Source organism: Sceloporus occidentalis, unplaced genomic scaffold (assembly GCF_023333645.1).
Source record: "Sceloporus occidentalis isolate IW3139 unplaced genomic scaffold, rSceOcc1.0.p SCAF_1, whole genome shotgun sequence".
Lineage (NCBI taxonomy): Eukaryota > Metazoa > Chordata > Lepidosauria > Squamata > Phrynosomatidae > Sceloporus > Sceloporus occidentalis.
In genome coordinates this window covers 291,331,402-291,352,027 of record NW_028316981.1, presented here as the reverse complement: position 1 = coordinate 291,352,027, position 20,626 = coordinate 291,331,402, and the positions used below count along the sequence as shown (strand labels likewise).

The window sequence follows — 20,626 nt, the reverse complement described above, 5'->3', positions numbered from 1 at the left end:
AGGATTCCACAGGATGGTTCTACATCACTCAAAGTGGTGTCAAACTGTGGGATAATCACAGTTGTAATTGTTGCCAAAAGGAGGGAGGGTTCAATACTTTATTTATCCAATCAGTAAATTTGTATTAGTTTATTTAGCTTTTGTGCCACAAGAACAAAAAAATGCGGAAAGGTGAGAGGGAGTTTGAATGATACTGAATCATAAATTCTTATTAGTACCAATTGTAGCTCCTATCCAGAAGCAAATAATACTTTGATGGAACTGAAGGAGACACTTTCGTCATGATCGTGGCCCATGCAAAGAGTTATTTTTCCCCACATTTCTGAACTCCAAGCCTCCTGCCCAGTGAAGGTTTGAAAAAATGTGTCTCTTGAGTGTTGGGCAACCTTGGTGAGAAGCATCCTGGATTGAAGAGAATCTTTGCAGTTAATCCTGTACAGTAATTGCACACATTTGGTTCAAAACATGCTGGTTTTTCTGTGAATTTTTTGCAGAATAAACGTGAATTACAAACACACTTCAAAAACTATGCAGCTTCTCAGCCTCTTTTGAAGTGGGAAGATGGTTGCTAAATCTACTTATTGCTTCCTCGAAGAATAAAATTAGTGACAAATTACATCTCTAAACAAAGTTTGATACTTAAAAGCAATTATGAACTTAATGTAATTTGCAGTGTGGCCTATAGTCACTTACAGAGTTTCTTCCTAAGGTAGCAATGTAAGAAGAGCACTTGACTACAGGTGTATCCACACTGCAGAAATAAAGCAGTTTGATACTTTATCCATTATGACACAATGTTATTGAATTCTGGGATTTGTAGTTTATTGATATATTTAGCCTGTCCTGTCAGATCTCTCATGCCCCACCAAAATACAAATCCCAGAAATCTACAGCATTGATCCATGGAAGTTTAAGTGGTGTTAAACTACTTTATTTCTGCAGTGTGGCAGCAGCCTACATAGCAGATCAAGGTTTCATATCTGCTATTGGTATTAATCAGGGGAAAGAAATAAAAATACAATCATTTTGATAGCATTATGAATAAGAACACAAATTCTACCATAGAAAGTCTAACCAAATCCATAATAGCAAATCTAAAGATAATCCACGGATAGACAAATTATCATCTTTGAAGTAGAAAAAAGCAACCATTAATATATCCACATTCTTTCCTCAGCAGTGTTTTTTAAACTGAATTTCATCTAGCTAATGTGTTTAGTTCACACTTGCTGATCTATAACTTCTTAAAATGAAAACAAAGTCTGTAGTTCACTGTTTCAGAGACTGGAACTGTATCAGCCACAATAGTCAACAACAACAACAACAAACCAACCCCTGATCTGTTTAGTCCAAATACCAGAAACACTGTTCCTTGACATTTTGAAATCAAGTCGATTTCTAGAGAAGAAAAATGTGTCAAAGCATAAATTATGAGGCAAATGATTAGCATTTGTAGGATAAAAGCAAGCTTGCTTTTATTTTACAAATGCTAATCATTTGCCTCATGATTTTGCATCCTTCTTTGGTCCAATCACAGTTAACAAGGAAATAAACCTATTTTTAACATGCATAAAATGTGCTGACAGAATGGGCAGCAAAAGCTTGTCTTTGAAGCAACCATACATCCAATTTGCCTGCAAAAGAAAGCAATGCTTTTCAAAGGATTGCATGATACTCATTCAGAGGCTGCATTCCATTTTCAGGCCAATGAAGGACACAGGATGAAAGAAAAAGGGTAGCAAAAGAAAGAGATGATGGCATTAGTCTGTCACTTCACTTTTAATAGTCTTAGCCACAACACAAAACCAAAGAGTCCAGCTACAGATAAAACCAAATATAACTTTGTCAAACCATGAAGGTTTTTTTTTTTTAAAAAAAGTATATTGCATGAGTAGGCAATGCTTTATGTAATTCTGGATTTACCACAGTGATTTCAGTAAGCAAAAAATAATGTGATGGATAGTTTGGTTCCTAGCATCTTTGCATTTAAAAATCATAGGCTGACTATAATGGAATCATGCATATGTTGTTTCAAATGTTCAATCTGTATTTTAAAATAATAATAATAATAATCTTGGATCATATTACTCTTGCATTTCTTTTTTATGTTTATATAACAGCAACAACAATCATAATAATTTGTTTTTATAATTTTATAAATTATTTATTTCCTACCTGCCTCTCAACAGGACTTGAGGTGGGGTACAACAGAGATTTAAAGATAGTATATAACTGACTATTAAATACATACATAAATATAGGATTAAAACAACAATTACATATTATACCAATTTAAAATTCATAGTTTAAAGTAATTTGGGTAGGATTACCAGAAGAGATGTTTTTAACACTGTTTTACATTCAGAGAATATATATGGAATCTTTCCAGCAAATCCTCTATGTGATTTGGTGGCAGTCATATAACACAACATTTCAAGTCAAAATATAATTCTAAAAAAAGTTTAAGTATAGGGGTGGGCTAAAAATGTCACTTTTACTTTTATGTTTGCATTTTGCAAATGTTGGTGAATTCTGGTATTAAAAATGTGTTAATATAAAGTTGTCGCCCAAACCTAGAAGTTCTCGGTTTCACTTTCTGCTATCTCTGGATTTTGCTGAAACTGAAATGAGATTGTCACTAACCTCTGTCTAAGCAAAAAAAATAATAATAATTGCTGTTTAAAAAAAATATGAAACATTAAACAGTTTTTCAAACAAAATCCCTTCAAAAGTTGGTAGAGCTCAAAAAACTGGGGTGAGTCTAAAAACACTGAGTGGTTGAAAATAACAATTTCAGACAGAGATGGCACTGAGAATAGTAATTTGGTCAAAAACTGGATGCAGCAAACCCTAAGCACTGTTCCTCCATGCCAAAATAAATTCCAGCTTCTTAATTCTTTTGCCTAAATTTTAAAGGCAACTCTGCAAGGTGATTACAGCTGTAATCCCTTGAAAGCAGTGGTTAATATGTGAGGTGGTGATGGAATGGGGAAAAGGTTAAGCACACCTCCATTTTATGAATCCAGATTTTATTTTCCTTAAAATATTGAAATCAAGATTTTATTATATGAGGTCTATGTGTAATGTGTAGTTAGGGCCAAAAGTATCTCATGATTCTGTTCATCAAAAAACAACTGAAGCTGATGAGGGAGGGAACATAAATCAGATGGGTTTCACCTGCTTTCCTAAACTCCTGTTAGTATCTTTCAGGTAGCAACACTGGAAAGGGCTTCTGCTTAAAGTATGATCATCAATCTGAACAAAGCATAATATATTCTAAATGGTGTGGCTTTGAAGATTGATTTGTACATGAATATATATTATCTATCTATCTATCTATCTATCTATCTATCTATCTATCTATCTATCTATGGTACTAATTGCTGATATCATAGCATGCATAACTCATTTAAAAAGCATCATTTGAACAAAGCCCAAGATTAACTTTTCTTTAAAAAAAACTCGAATTACTGAATTTTTCAATTGTGCTACAGTATGGATTCAGAAGACAGACTTGCTATTCAGAAGAAATAAAAAGAGGAGATATCACATAGTTAAGTGTTTCCTTTTTTAATGGAAAGCATGCTCTGTGAATATAAAAATAATAGTTATGTAATGTAAGGTGAGGTTGAAGGCAGGGACATAAATTTACACACACACACACACACTCACCCACCATTAAAGGCTGTACTTAGCACAACCTATTCTAAGTGTATTATAAACATATCCATAAATGTATATTTTCTCTCATATTTTACTCTTGGAACTCTCAGATGAGCTGTCATTCAACATGTGCATATGTTATTTTAAACAACAGTGGATGACAATACATTTTAAGAATTACACTCCTAATAATACTATTCTAACAGCCAATGATTCATATGATTTTCTCAAAACATCTGGAATGTAATGATGTGTTTTGACAGAAATAGTTTGCATAACATCACAGGCACACAGTAGCACAGTGTACAGAGAACTAACTTTTACATGCTTAATTTTAAATGCTGATGCCTGCCATAATTATAATATGTGTGAGCCACAGCTGTTTAATACTTTAGGGTACACTTACATAATGTTAAGCAGATTTAAGACTGTAGTAAAGTTCTATAGTATAGCTGTACAGTCAGACACTGAAGCAAAAAACAACAACAACAACAACAAATGCAAATAAGAATATTTCTCATAAGTAGGCACAAAATGGCACCAAGTCCTGCAACAGTAAACACCAGCTTTTAACTAATTTCATGTCATCCTTTGACCAATTAAAAAAAATCTTTGTAGGTAGTACATTAAGACCTTTGGAAAGAGAAATATTATCTTCCCCCAACAAAGCAGTGGGTAGGAACAACTTGGCAAAGGGCAAGTAGACTGCAGAAAAAGAGACAGGGGAGAGAGAAGTGGCAAGAAAAGGTAAAGATATTGAAAAACAAGTGTTGAGCCTGTCTACTTTGACTTTGGTCTGGCCTCATCCACCACCTTCATGCAGTCTCAGTCCCTGAGCAGACAGGCCAGGAAAGTACAGGCTTGATGCTAACACAGATCAGTCCCAGGGCTGGTGCAGGGACCGGCATACCTGTGTCATGGATTTGGTACCACTGCATGCCCCTTACCTTACTCGCCTATTGCAGCTACTGAAAAGATCCCCATTACCACATCTAATGTGGAAATGGGTTCCTGGCTGCATTCATGTGGCCAGGTGCCCAGTTTCCATGTTGGATGTGGTGGCAGGGGTCTTTTAAGTAGTGGCAATGGGAGAGTACAGTAAGGGATGTATGGTGCTATGTAATATTCCAGGGTTTGCCACTGAGTTTCCAAGAAACTATGTGGCAAACCAGGGATCTATTTGACTCATGTTAAGCCCCATTTACCCCAGGGATCAGGCTGGAGCCACTGGATCTGCATCCAGTCTGTAGGATCTGGCCTGATCCTGGCCCCGGGACTTCGGCCTGTGTCATCCAAACAGGGCAACACAAGGCTGGGGATAACACGGGCCTTTTGGCCCATGAGGACAACTCCCCAGACAGATTAAACCCAAGGGAAGGTTTTAACACATTCCTCCTGCCAAGTATAAAGGTAGGATTGTGCTATAAGTGATTCTTTGCTAAGGATATACATCTTCACTTCTTTTGTTCCCTCATGCAAAACAAGTACACACCCCTGGGCACATGATGGGATAGTTTTCGCCTTCCCTGAGCCATTGGCCAAAGGCCATGCCAGGGTGTGCTGTGGCACTATCATTAGGTAGGGCTGTACTGCAGCTGCCTTGCTGGTAATTTTTGCCACCCTGCACCTGAGCAAATTCCTTACTACTTCCAGACAGGATGACTGAGGCAGAGAGATTTCCTTGCAGAATGTCCATTTTGCAGCAGCTGCAATGTCTATCATTTTGCTTAAGGTCTATTAAGTTCATGGGGTTGTCATAGACTGACAGATGACATGAAGTCTCTCTCTCTCACACACAAACACACACACACGACTGACCAGCATGATGAGGGACAGCTGATTAAATTCAGTAAAGATACCACCCCAGGTTCCAGTCGAGTTTATGCACTGCAGGAGTATTTGTGCACTAGATACAATGGTCACCTTTCTGCATAGGTGCTGACTCTTCCACTGCTGGGGATGGCCTGCCCATTCCTGACATTAAGCATATTGGAAGATGGTGTTCTGCCACATTTAAGCCCTATATAAAAGAATTACTATTGTTGCTTTCTTTCCCCCTTTTTCCTCTAGTTGAGGATGGATTTCCTGCCCATGCCCAGGTTGCTTTCCTGGAACAGTCCTTCATCTTCTGGCTACAGAAGCACACTTCAGCTTCTGGCTTTGGGTCTCACACAGTTTGGGTCCCTACAGTTCTGTTTCTTGGTTTTGGAATACAGGATGAGATAGATGGTCCGTGTTCTTCAGCATTTATCAGCTGAATCAGCCCCTACCACTTGTTGTTTCTGCATCTTGGTGAACATTATTTGGTCTGCATTTTAGATTTGATCTTTGTTCATACTGTTCAGTATGATCTACCATGCATGAAAGCTGCATTTCCAAAACCTGTGCCAGTTTCCTTAGAGATGCTGGAGTGATGGATATGGAAGGGGGCTGTCAAGCCCAGTTAGACAGTCAAAGCTTAGAAGTAGGTCAACAGGGACATTCATAAATGGATTATTCAGGCTGGCATGCCTCACAGGGCATTATACATACTCAAGAGAAAACATCCACTTCTTCTCCATATACTATGATCTCTATCCTGGGAAGCTGCAGTGTAGTCTCTGGCAGCTGCTGGTTCTGTGAGGTGGGGTATGTGAGGTTCTTCTGACTCACTTTGGTGATGGAGTATGGGCACCTGGTTTCAAATAGTTCTCTCTGAAGGCTTTTGGTGGCACTGCAAGGTGAAAGGATTCAACCATTTCCCTATCACCGCTGACTGCCTTGAGCAGAGACATGAGGTGGGTTTTTGTCTCAAGAATACTAACCAGTGTCATATGGAAGAATCCCTTGGAACCCTCTGATCCCTTAATGGGATTAGGCTAGGACAAATGACAAGGTCTATAGCCTCAGTTTCAAGCCCACAAATCTCTGGTTGGGAGACCCAACTTAACTAAATACAAATTTGTGTCCACATATGTCATTGGCTGAGGCATTGCAGACTCCTGAAATTAATACAGTTGTGGCCTTCATCAGCTCTTGCGTCTGGTATTGTTATTTGGGTGGGAGGGCAAATCATTTCCATGATTTTCTTCCTACTCTTTGTGAATAGGAAGGCTCCTGTTCAGTTTTTGAGTACTACTCATAATGAAGGACTTCATTTGGGAAAATTTGTTTAAGCAAAAGTACAGGTGTGTGGGTTTTTTTGTACAGAAAATGAGTTTTGGTGTAGAAAATCATTTTTATTTGTGTGGGAGAAAAGGAATACTTTTCTGCAGGAGACTGTGCATTTTCAGAAAAAAAATAGATTTGATTCTTTCACTAACCTTTTATGACTGATTTGATTTTCTTCCTATACTTCTCTAATTCTGGAGCCAGTTCTGCCTTTCCAATAACATGACTTTTACAATAGCTTGCTTGCACAGACTGAGTATACCTTATCCAAAATGCTTGGAACCAGAAGTATTCCATATTTTGGATTTTGAATACCTGCATTTGTATGTGCACAATTAAACATAACAGGAATGGAGAGAGACTGAGCATTTGTGAAATGGCAGGAATTCAAGCCTGCTTGGCACAAATCCATACCTCCCCCCATTTCACAGATCCTCGTGTCTCTCTCCAGCCACATCATTCTCTGGCCTTGTAAATACAGTACAGGTACATAGCTTAAAAAATAGATTTTGGAATCTTTGAGATTTTGACATTTCAGATAATAAATCCTCAACTTGTATTGGCTTGCATTTTAGCAAATATTTTTATTTGTGACTTTAGAAGTTTGTAATAATGTAAGTATAAATTGTTGCTTTTAGATATTTGCAACTTGCAGTTTTAACTGTGTTTTTCTGTGTTAGCTGTTTTGCAGTCTTCAGAAGAAGGGTAGTGTATAAACTGATAATCATGATAAAAGTAACAGGAAGAAGAGAAGGAAATATGAGAAGGAAATAAATAAGAGTATTAAGGAGTTTCCATATAATTAATCATGTATAATCCTGGTTTATCATTACTTTTATTAGCATTCATTTCATTAATGGCTGCTTGTTCAGAGAAGTATCAAAAGCCATGACAGGTAGCTGACAGGTAGCTCAACCCATGAGGCTGAGTTACATTAATAATTGAACTAGGAACAGCTGCTGGACACATTGTGGTGAAGGCATATGTATGTTCATATGTGGTGGCATTGCCTACCGATTATGGAAAATCTAGTCAGATATCTTTTATAAATGGAAGGGAAATTATAAATCATGTGTCTCTGGAACTAGGTTTATTCTCATTTTTTTTAAGGGAAACAAGCACCTAATGAATAAAAAATGATAGGTTTCTTCTGTCTGACAGCACAATTTGAGACAATTTGGGAACACATCAAGAAACTTCCTTCAGTCCAATGGTAAACTAGGCTCTGGATATTAGCCCTGATGGAGAAATTAATTTATTAGACAACACAACATGCAATGTCCAAGACTGGGTTTTATTAAAAAGTATCTGCCAGTCATTTATTAACTCTTCAAATCAAAACAACTCTAAATGTTTTCCACCATGATCTTATGGTCCGCTTTAGAATGATTTAGCAAGATAATTGGTGTATTTACTCCTAAAACATAAATTCTGGGATCAGACTTATGAAAGCTCTACTTGAATCCATACATTCTATCTTATGCAAAGTTTAGGCATGCTAGTTCCCATTCTTCATAACCTAAGAATCTGATTATTCAAATTTTTGCATAGTGAACATATGGAGATTATCCAGTAAAAACATATGGTGGGAGATTCAGAAGAGCAAACAGGAACAAGTTCTCTTACACAGCTCATAGTTAAACTAAGCTTTGAAAGAGGTTTAGGGAAATCCATGGGGAATAAGTCTGTTAACGGGTATTAGTTATGATGGCAATATATTTACTTCCAGAATCAGTGGCAGAATGTCTCTGAATAGCTAGAGCAACAACTGTAGATACCTAGTGATGAATTTTCTTTAATAATAAAGCACACCTACAAAAGAACTGCATTTATAATATAGAAAGTTTTCCCTTCATATACGTCTACAGCCAGCTATCACACATTTGGGATTAGAGGAAGAGTTTCTGGGTTTTTAATATAGAAAAGTGAAGGACCAGAAAAGAACTGGAAAACACTACCTGATAATTTTTCATTTTTTACAGTGGAAAAAATTGAAAACTTGGCAGAACATCCGGGGGGGGGGGGGGATTTCCAATGAAATAAGTTCTCTTTTTGAATTAGTGAAATATATTTAAAGGCAAGGGTTTACAAAATCAAAATGCCAGGAAATGGGTAACATAAAAATTTGTATGTAAATCAGTCTACACAATTAGAGAATGATAGTTCCCAGCCACAATGTAGGGATATCCAATACTCAGATCCAAGGTGCATTACTGCAGCTTCAGAGTGCTGGCATCCCCATCGGAGGAGCATGCTGTGAGGGGTGGCTTTCATTGCTCGTGAAGGTAATATACTGCTGAAATTTTCCATTATTTCAACACTGAGTTAAAGTTTATATCCAAATATACTGCTAGTTTGTGACAGTCTTACAATTGTGACAGTCTGCCTAAATGATTTTCTTTATTCTGTTTATTGCAAAACCTGTGGTTTCAATTTTAATTTCCCCCTGCTTCTCTGATGGCACAAACAAAGATTAGTTTAAATATTCTCTACTTAGATATCACAGGGTACAACAGTTTGCAGTTCTCTCTTTGGTTAAGGATATATTTATAGTTTTGTTTGAATAAAATTATAGATTCCATATTTTTAAAATTCCTAAATATACCAAATAGCATAATTCTACATGCTAAGTATGATATAACTAAAACACTAAGTATGATATAAGTAAAACACTAAGCAATAAACCAAATTTGGGTATGATATGAAAGTAAGTATTGTATATATTTCAGTTTTTCCAAGCAATTTCTCCCACCATCTGCCCTATCAAAACCCCTATTTTGCCCCCCATGACATCATGATTTCTAGAAATTTTACATTTCTAGTTTGGCTTTCAACATTGAAATGAGTTCCAGGACCTTCTCCCTTTTCTCAGAAATTCATCATAGATTGTTTTTCTCCTACCACCTTCTGATTGACAACTGCACATCAAGATCCCGACAAATACAAATAAAATGTATTAACTATTATTATTATTATTATTAACCTTTATTTATGAAGCGCTGTAAATTTACACAGCGCTATACATGCAATCTTTTTAGTTAGACGGTTCCCTGCCCTCAGGCTTACAATCTAAAAGGACATGACACAGAAGGAGAAGGGAGTGGTGACGGGAAAGGGTAAGAGGTCCAGCAGTTCCTCTCAACCTCCGAGGCCTGGACCAAGGCAGATGGACAGGAGGGAGGGCTTGGCTTCAAAATGGAAGGTTAATCATTATCCAGGGAAAATACATACTCACAAGTAGGATAATACATATACAGTACATAGCAATACAGGAAATGGATCGATAAACAGTCAACAACAGAACATCAGATAGTAAGCGACAATTATGCGATGCCTGGGAAGGCTTCTCTGAACAGGATGGTTTTCAACTCCGTTTTGAAGCTGGTTAAAGAAGTGATGACTAATGCACTTCAGGGCAGGCACTAAGGTCATATTTCATCCTTACTGATCTGCTCTAAATCAAAATGCCTACCGCTGTAGGCTCTTTTGTTACCTCCCCGTTTACTATTAGATCAAACAATCCTTTTGTCAACATAAAGTTTTATATTACCTTCCTGTTTTCAGCTCATTCCCTCATCAAATTTCATGTTACCTTGTTGATCTGACAGTATCTGTTGCCTCTTTTTATTTTTGCTTTAGCTTCTCCTTAGTCTCACTGTAATGGATGGTGCACTTTATCCTTTAAAGCTTCTGTTGAGACCACACTCATTCCCTATTTTAAAAAAAATAATTTCTACAGGATAACCAGAACTGCAGTGACAATAGACTGGACATATAATCTTTGGCCACTGTTCTAATCTCTACTTATTGCTCTGTTTTCATATGACCTTCTTAAAGAAGGAAATGACCTTTTCTTGATTATTTATCTATTATCCCCTAATCACAGACCAGCATATGACAGGACGTAGAATTAGTCAGTGAGTGAGTTTGAGGAAATATTTGCCTGTATAATTCAATAACTTCTTCTTTAAACACTGCAGGGTGGTTAGAAAAATACTAGGTTTTTAGACTCTATAATACCAAATAGTTGTTGCAAAGAGAATCTCACATGTTATTTCTTTCCCTGTCCCAGTTATTTACTATTATCTATTACTTTCCTTTCATTCTCTTCTCCACATTTTCATCACTCCATGTTTTTCCATTCCTTTTTAAAAATTAGTTTAAGTACTGTAAAATTAAATATAATTCTAAATAAATGACAACACAATATAAATAAAGGCAAACAGCAAAGGACTTAACAATATTATTCAAGTGTCCAATAACGAGCTAACACTTTGCCATTATCATTACAAATAATTACATTTTATTAATAATTGAATGGCCTACACTGAACTGGATCCTGATTTAGGCCTAAATTCAATGTACTAGTAGTAGAGGAAAAAAGTGTGCAAAGTGACGTCTCATTGGAGTTCTCAAGTGTGGTATAAGTAGGACATATATATGCCAATGCAATATAGTTGGCTACTGGACAAGACAGTATTACCAGTATTATTATTTATTTATAATAAAATGTAATTATACAACTGTCATTGTTCTTACCTGCAAGAGAATTCCAACCTGTTTATGAGTGCATATAGTCTCATTAGAAAGACAAAGGTTAGCATCTTGTTAATGTCTTATGCAGTCAGCATTAGTCATTTTGTTGTCATTGTGAAAGCTGGAATTCTATACTGACCTCACACTTCCCCTTTCTCATCTTTTTAGTGGCTGCAGCCCCTGAACATGGGAATTTGCTAACTGGAGGAGAGCAAGGGTGGTGGTAGAGAGCCTTCTAGCTATGTTCCTATAGCTGGACACATAGCAATGAGGCATCCTCTGGGACTTTCCAAGGGTCTTCCAGGGATTCCAGAGGACAAGATCATTGTTGTGGAGGTAAAAGGTGGCATTTGGTGGTGGACAAGAAGGGAGAGGTGGCATATTTCGATCTGGTGGAACTTTATGTTACCTTTCCATGATCTGGAATCTTGGACAAACACAAAGATATGACCTTAAGGTTGCAGAAGAGGAAACTAATTTGGATTCCACCCTTCAGCATTAATTAGAATTAGTCTACTGCTACTGCTGTTTTGATGCTGACAGTAGTCATTCTTGGAGCAGACCAAGCAAAATCATTCTGACTAATCTAAGGCAGATGGGCCCGATGCGGTGTGCTGGCGCCATGCTAGGGTTACAGGACTGCGCGGCAACTTCACAGTCCCTAACCCTAGCACGTACGGAGTGTGCGATAATGATAAAACTAACTCCATATAAGACAGTTCAAGAGGTCATGTTGGTGAAGTATCTAACTGTCTGCCTAAAACTACCACTTCAGTGTACCTAATTCAGGAAAACCTTCTTTCACTTTAAGCACAGCTTAGTAATAAGAAACGTTATTAAAAATGGAGTTATATTTCAAGCAAAGTAAATTACCTTTTCTTGATACTGACGCCGTGATGAATCCAAAGACTGGATTAGGGCAGTGGCATGACCGACAAACATGGCATAACAGGTGGCCCCCACAATCATACTCAGCATAGTTATCCAGAGATCTGACATGCTGACAGGGGCTCTGGCTCCATAACCAATACAAAGCATATGGCTCATGGCTTTGAAGAGTGCATATGAGTATTGCTTTCCCCAGGAATCATTCTGCAAGAAAGAGAAGGGGAAGGAGGGAAAAATTTTGAGTGAGCTTGAGTACAGGGGACATAAAGAGTCTCGACGTATGTAAAAGGAAGATAGCAGCTTACTTATCTTGAAGGCAACACATCCGTGTAATATATTCTTCATAAATGGAAAAGTGATATTCTCTATCAGTAAATTATCCCAATAAGCTCTTAGAGAGGCTGTCAGATGTCCTTATGATCAAATACAAAATTGGTTTGCATAATGGATTCCTCTCTTTTAAAATTTTAACAGAAGGAAGGAAGGAAGGAAGGAAGGAAGGAAGGAAGGAAGGAAGGAGAGAGAAGGAGAGAGAAAGAAAGAAAGAAAACAGGCAAGCAAGCAAGCAGGAAGACAGGCAGGCAAAAGTAGCCCTTTCCAACCCAGCAGCCTTAAGGTGTTATATTAAAACCCTCACCATCCCCAGACAGCCTGGGCATAGCCTTACTGTCTGGGGTTGATAGTGGTCGTAGTCACCATATTTGGCAATTGACCACTTAGGAAAGGCTTCTGTAAAGCACACTGTTATATCTATATCTAAAAAAATAACTGTACTATAACTGTTGTCCCTGAAAATTTATCCTGTAATAGCTTGTACCATTCATGGCACAACAAAATTCTATGTTTATAAACGAATATATTTCAAAGGTACATTTTTCCAATACACCTTTGACAGCGCTAATAACAGAATTGCGGAATGTGGATTAACTCCACCATCTACTGAGCCTTTCCCTCTCTAATCAGACAATCAGTCATCAAAGAGGAGAACACAGTATCCCTTTGGCAAAGCATACAGAGGCTTAATGATACAACTGGATATTGGCACAGAGGTTCCAGTTATTTGGTCAGGACAACAGTCCACACATTCCTGCCATGCATTAGGACAGGGATGGGAAACTTCTGATCTTCTCTAGTAATGAGATGTGATAACACCTGGAGGGTAAAACCTTGGATGTTCATATAGCATTCATTTGAAATAAAAAGAATCAAAGGGGGAGGGGGTTTGAGTAAGTTTGGAAAAAATTAGAAGGACCAAATTCCTTTTAAAAGAAATACATTTCAATTATGAGAACATTTGTGCTATGTTCACAAAGAGTCAGGGACCAAACAGGCTGTTATTAGGATGAATTGTGTGGGGAGGGAGTATGAGCAAGTTTCATCAATTGTCTCATCAGTTGTATCATCAAAACACAATAAGGCCTTGTACAAACGGACCCTTTAGCTGTGACGTCCTGGCGACGTTCTAGGATTGCCTCAGAGCGCCGTTTCCAGACACCCCACAACCCTAGGACATCACCGGGACGTACACGGTACAGTCACTGCTGCGTGCCGTCCAGATGGGCGCGTGCGGCAGCGACGTGCTCACGCCGCTGCAGGCAGTTTGTGGCAGCCCTAAAAGGAGCTGCTTTTCAGCGCTCCTTTTCTTTCCGCGTAGCCACGCTGCGCAATTTGGTTGCTGTGGCACAGTTAGGCGGAAAAAAGAGGTGGCTCCCGACCACCTCTTTCTGGCGGTCTGTATCCCGCCTAAGATTGGAAGTTCTGCCAACAATGGAGTTTGGTGCTTGGAGCATTTAATATAAATTTCTTTTAATACAAGAAGTAGCAGCCACCTTCCAACCAATCTGGATCATGATCATCGTTCGAAGAGAGAACATTACTCCATGTGGATAGCAACAGCCCTAAGTAAGAGCACAGAAGAAAAGAAGTAGTTTCCTGTTCCACCACTGTTGTCCCAGTCAAAATGTGTCAGAATTCAGCCTGATTCAGGTATTCAACCTGAGCTGGGTGTATGCCACATGTGGAAGTTAGCTAATGTGAAAGGGAAATAATAACAATTGAAAGAGGAGAGACAAACAGGTGAAGGCAATTCTTGGTTCAAGTTGTTTTTCTTTTTATCTTCTTCTTCTTTCTATTTTTTCCTGCTGCCATTTTGGGTCAATCTGTGTATCACTAAATTAATTCTGCGCAAGTAGCACTTAAAATACTGTAGCTTACAGCATAATTGATTTTTATTCTTGTAATATCTCTGTAATTATTTATAAAGATTTTTTCTATTTTTATAAATAATGAAGAGCTAAAATAAAGTAAACATAGATACATGTACACAGAAGTGGTTTATTCAGTCTCCAAATTGGGAGCTCTGCCCATAAAGTTTTGAAAGAAAGGAATAATGAATCAGGATAAGATAAGGACTGCCACACTAAAATAGTGCTAATGCTCAGCAAGGTGATACAAAAGCATTGATATAAAATAGGTTTTATTGGTAATCATCATATATACTCGTCTACAAATGGAGAAATGTATGTCCCAAAATTGAACCCCAAATCCCAGGTCAAATTATTTACAGGTCAGTATGGTAATGTGCTAGCAGCTCTTTCAGATTTCCCCATGTGAGAGCAGTTTATTTCTCTCCTGAGCCAAGCAGAAAGATCCTTGGTGATTGATTGCTTTTAAACAGAATCCCTCTCCCACCCGTGTGGCTGCTGTCTAGACAGTGAAGGATGAAACGAAAACTGAAATTCTGAAGCAAAAAGACTCAATTAGAGTCCCTCTTGCTGCATGTACACATACACACGCTGAAGGAGCCTCAAGTTTTACCCTCGACTTATCCAGGGGTCATGGCAAAATCCATAATTTTGGCCCCCAAACCTGCCCTCAACTTATAGATGAGGTCGACTTATAGTTGAGTATACATGGTAATGGATCCCACATCCATTAAAACTTGTAAGTACATCAGCTGATAGGGAAATGGAACCCCTTCAAAGGTAGTGGTGGTCTATATCACCAAGTACATCCTTTGGTACCCCTCTGACTGGCAAAGCTTCCCTAGGCTGGCAAACATCATCATACTGAAGAAAGGCGAAAGGTATTGTCACAAGAAAAAGCTTATATAGCAAATTGTCTATAAACAAAGAAATCACTACTGCACAGGAGCAAGCTTTTCCTCCTTCTAGAAGCTTTGAGAACAGGCAAGCCAAATGGCTATTTCCTCCATATCTAGGATGAAAGGTAGGGGCTTGTTTTCCCACAGACATGGTGGTGAATTGCTTATCTCATGAAATGCTCTGATAGTTTACATAGCAAGACCTAACTATCCTAAGTACAAAATATTAACCAAATTCATATCTAGCTGGACTGTATGATAACAGTTCTGTGCATTGCTGATAAGTTCTCTTGATAGCCTGGAGTCACTCTTGCCACAACAGGTTAATCAGGTAACTGTTACATCATTATTTAGAATTAGCATCAATCCATGATAAAGTCTCTCTGGAGGAAAATGCAAGGGAAACAGGACCTCTCTGCAAACTTCACCACAGCCATTCACCTAGGGATGTCATTTTCTTCTTGAAGGAACAACAAGTAATTTTAGCAATTTTCCTCTCAATATGAGAAAGTATTTGCAAACTGCACAGAAAATGCTGTTTCTTTTGAAGAAAATGCTGTTTTCTGAACAAAACAACCACATAGGATTTTGCATGTACTGTATATACTCATGTATAAGTCTAGAAATTTTAGTCCAAAAATTGACCCAAAAAACCCGAATCAACTTATCCATGGGTCAATGTAAATACTGTACTTTAACACTCATAAAAATAGAAACCATCTCCTGGTGAAATTCAAGAGTGTTATCTGTCCTGGAAGCACTGGACCCCACTCTGCTCTTTCATCCAACCATCATTCAGCGTGAACACAAACAGTTATACATCCTGCAATTCTGTAAGTTTTTTGGCATTGCTTTCCTTTGCTTCATCCTTCAGGTCCTGTTACATGACCCTAAATCTTACTCTCGACTTATCCATGGGTCATATCAAAAACCATTATTTTGGCCCAAAAACCTGCCCTCAACTTATACATGAGATCGACTTATAGTCAAGTATATACAGCAAGTCCTAAACAGAAATTATTAATGTCAGTCCAGGATTCTTCTCATCAGAGTTTAGAATCATAGAATCATAGAATTGGAAGATACCACAAGGGCCAACCTGTCCAACCCCCTGCCATGCTGGAAATCTCAATCAAAGCATACCCGACAGATGGCCATCTGGCCTCTGTTTAAAGACCTCCAAGGAGGGAGACTCAACCACACTCCAAGGGAGTTTGTTCCACTGTCAAACAGCCATTACTGTCAGGAAGTTCCTCCGAATCTTGAGGTGGAATCTCTTTTCCTGTAGCTTGCATCGATTGTTCCAGGTCCTAGTCTCTGCAACAGCAGAAAACAAGCTTGCTCCCTCCTCAATATGGCATCTCTTTAAATATTTAAACAGGGCTATCATATCACCTCTTAACCTTCTCTTCTCCAGGCTAAACATCTCCAGCTCCCTAAGTTGTTCCTCACAGGACATGGTTTCCAGACCCTTCACCATTTTAGTTGCCCTCCTTTGGACATGCTCCAGCTTCTCAACATCCTTTTTGAAATGTGGGGCCCGGAACTGGACACAGTATTCCAGGTGGGGCTTGACGAAAGCAGAATAGAGTGGCACTATTACTTCCCTTGATCTAGGCCAGGGGTCGGCAACCTTGGTACCGGCCCCAGCCCGGTCCTGCCGCCGATTGCCGCCCCCACAGCAGCTTCCGCGCCGCTCCGGGTGCCATTTTGAGTTTGGCCCTCCAGTTGTCTGAGGGACAGCAACCTGGCCCCCGGCTCAAAAAGGTTGCCTACCCCTGATCTAGACACTAAACTTGAGAAACAATTTCTTTAAATCATTTTTTAAATATAGTTTCATCCTAAGATCTGCCATTCTTGTCCAAAACATTCAGCTGACTGAGGCAAAGTAGAAGAGAGCACATCCTACTTTTCCACATACAAAACCTAACTGGAGTAGCAGTTGAATTTTTCTTCAACTGGCTCTGGGATCATGTCTGCTGCAGCTGAAGGGTATAGGCTTACAGACCATATGATATCCAGTTCTCTCCTCCCACAGCATACTGCCACCTTCCACCATCTGTTCTCTAGAATGATTGTGATGGTAGGAGCAGCTCTACCCACAGAGAACTAACAGATTTGCATTTTAACACCCATTCTCCAGGGATAACAAGATAATTGAGAAATCTTTTGTTAAAAGTAATCCCAAGGAGTGAAGACAGGAGAAAGGAATATCTGGCCCATTACAGACGGGCCTAAAAGTGCACGCTCCGCGCGTGCTAGGGTTAGAAAGGGGCGTCCTTTCCAGATGTCCCCAACCCTAGCGCGTGCAGAGCACGCACAAAATGGCGGCAGCCATTCCACACGGCTGCCGCCATTACGACGTCACGACTGCACTGCCTCTAAAAGGGGCAGCGCACTTGTAACGTAGTGGGGCTGCGCAAGGGCGCATAGAGCGCCCTTTCTGTGGCCCCGGAAGGAGCTCCGTTTCGGAGCTCCTTCCAGGTTTGCGTTGCTGAGCACAGCTTTTACATAGCTGCGCCCAGCGACGCAGAGGACCAAGCGGCCCCTTTCTCCTCCTCCCCGCCGCCATCAGGTGTCCTCGGGGCTTGAAGCCCCGAGGACACCCCTTTCCAGGCCGCGGGGAAGCGGCCTTTTGTTGCTTCCTCGCGGCCCAGAAAGCAGCGGATCGGGGCCTCGGAGGCTGCCGTTGTGGCAGCTGAGGCCCCAATACACCGGGGAAAGGAGTGCCTACAGGCCTCCCCAAAGGGGCAGTCTGTAATGCGTCTCAATAATCTGAAATATGCAGATGACATTACACTAGCAGAAAATATCACAGACCTGGGACAACTACTAAGAAACATCAAAGAAGACAGTGAAAAGCAGACTTACTGCTCAACATAAAGAAAACAGAAATAATGACTCCAGAAGATCTTCACAGATTCAACCTAGATAATGAGGAAATTGAAATAGTAAGAGTTCTGATACGTTGGGTAAACATATGGGGACTGCAACCAAGAAATAAGAAGTTAACATTGTTAACAAGAACCAAATTCCAATCTACAACATGATCTTCTTATAGAAGTGGAAGCAAGGAGAGCAAGGCCCATCCACAGAACCCATCTCCACCAAGCAGCCTTGAATAATGTTTTCTTGCAGTCAGAATGGATTCAAAATATTTTGCTGCCTCAGGGAAAGAACCAGAAAGAACCCAGTCCATGTGCAAAACTGTCATGATTGGCAATGTACTCCTTCTTCAACACAGCATTGTGTATGGAACCTCAAAACAGGAGGTGTTTTCGGTGACCAGACAGGCTGAATAGTAGATGATTCTCTCCTCCAACATCTTACTGAAACTGCTCCACATCTGCTGTCTCAGAGAACTGCCTCACCGCACTTAATGGTTTATCTGGCTAGAATCATAGGGTTGGAAGAGATCACAAGGGCCATCCAGTCCAACCCCCTGCCATGCAGGAACTCTCACTTAAGGCTACACCTACAGAGAACCAATAAGGGCTTCACTGTGCCATCCATTCTCCTATACACATCATCTACCAGGGCAACCAATCTTTTTTCCATCCAGTAACCAGGCCAGAAAACCAATTAGAATAGATTAAATAGTCAGTGCCACCCAGCATTGCCTAGAATGCTGGGAGCTTCAAAAACAGGTTCAAGAACACATGTAGCTTGGCCTTAATGTTGGAAGAAACTTGTTCCAGATCAGATTGAAAATCTTTTATTTCTCTGTTTATATTTTTTTAATCATGTAATGACATGGTTTTTGCTAATACTGTTACTCCCTAAGGACCCTTTAAAAAGCTGCAGTGGAGCAAGGAGAAAATCCTATTCTGCTTCTAGGAGAAGGGGGGGGATTTACCTTTTAAAAGAGGCATGTAATTTCCTTACCCACAAGTAATTTAGCACTGGTTTCAGATTAGTGGTAATCTGTTTTAACTGGTTTAAATAGACATTAACGTGAGGGAGGACATAAACTATTAAAGACAGTAATTGTGACAAATATCAAAGCTGTTTATCCAAGGACTGATTATATCATCAAGCTGGAGAACACTAGGAAATCTTCACATTTGTAGAATGCAGTGATCACTGATTATTTGCAATTACTCTACCGAGTCTAAACCCTAATTTAAAAGCCTTCCTCAGCAAACTGTATTTAAGTATAGTATATTTTCTCTTTGAAAGTCTGTTGTACTCTCCTTGGCCAAAGGAATGCTGTCATTTCCACAACAGCCATTCAAATAAACTTAATTGTACATAAGGGGATGGGCCTGTCTTTGCTAGTAGACCAAATGAAGAGCCATGACACCTGTGGAAATGAAGGCTGACAGAAGGTCACTGGTGGTAACCAGAGATCCCTCACTGTGTCTGTGGAATGTCCTGCTGGAACAGAAGTCCCAGTAATATTTTTCTTGTGTTGGAGAGGAGAAATGACTTTTCTCTAGGAATATTTTGAAGAGGGGCAGTAATATATCTGCATAATCCAAAATCCCCGCTTCCACTTGACACTCCCACAAAACTGGCTACAAACAATGACAGTCCTAGATCTCAGTGTTTTGACTAATAGTTGTTTAATTAGATTCAACTGACTGATAGGTGTTTACTTGGATTCAGATCAATGGATATGGAATACAGATCAATGCATAAGAGTCAGCAAGTAACAAATTTTCTAATTAGTTACTTTGGTGACTAGTTATATTTTACAGCAAGGCTGGAACTGAGCTCTCTCTCTCTTGTCCACAATAGCCACAACTATAATCCACTTCTTTTCAATAGAATGAGAATGAATTATCTGCATTTTATTATTAGGCACGTGATTGACTTAGTCAAGGCATGTGATTGACTTTGAGCAATGTGAGACAGAGGAAGAAGGATCAAATAGGTGACTGTCTCAGGCTACAACTAGAAGGAATTGTTTTGTAATATTTTTTTCCCCAGAATTTACAAGGTGCAGTATCTGAACTAACCACTTGGAGGAACCAAAGAGTCTTTCCTTACATTTCCCAGAGGCACAATTGTAAGACTAATGTTAATTTAGTAGTATAGTGTAACTCAATGAGTTAGCTTTCTGGATTGCAGTAACAAATAATAATCTATGGAGGTGATTAGACTAATGTGGCAAGTAACTAGATCTTTCCAGAAAGTAACATTCACAGATCTTGTCATTACTAACCTTAGGGAAATCATGCCCAGTAGCACTTTCATATCTTTTTGCAAGCATTACCAAATGTCTTGTAGAGTCAGGCCTTCATATCCGTGGATCCTTCATCCACTGATTCTGCCATCCATGGC

General features: G+C 39.3%; 1 protein-coding gene across 1 annotated transcript in view; it reads right to left on the bottom strand.

Annotated features, from left to right (window-relative positions):
- The window catches only part of HCN1 (hyperpolarization activated cyclic nucleotide gated potassium channel 1), a 287,755-nt gene that overhangs the window by 91,282 nt on the left and 175,847 nt on the right, over positions 1 to 20,626 (bottom strand). The window contains exon 4 of the mRNA XM_089495810.1: positions 12,223 to 12,441. Coding sequence (XP_089351936.1) covers positions 12,223 to 12,441 — 219 coding nt within the window. The remainder of the gene's footprint in view (positions 1 to 12,222; positions 12,442 to 20,626) is intronic.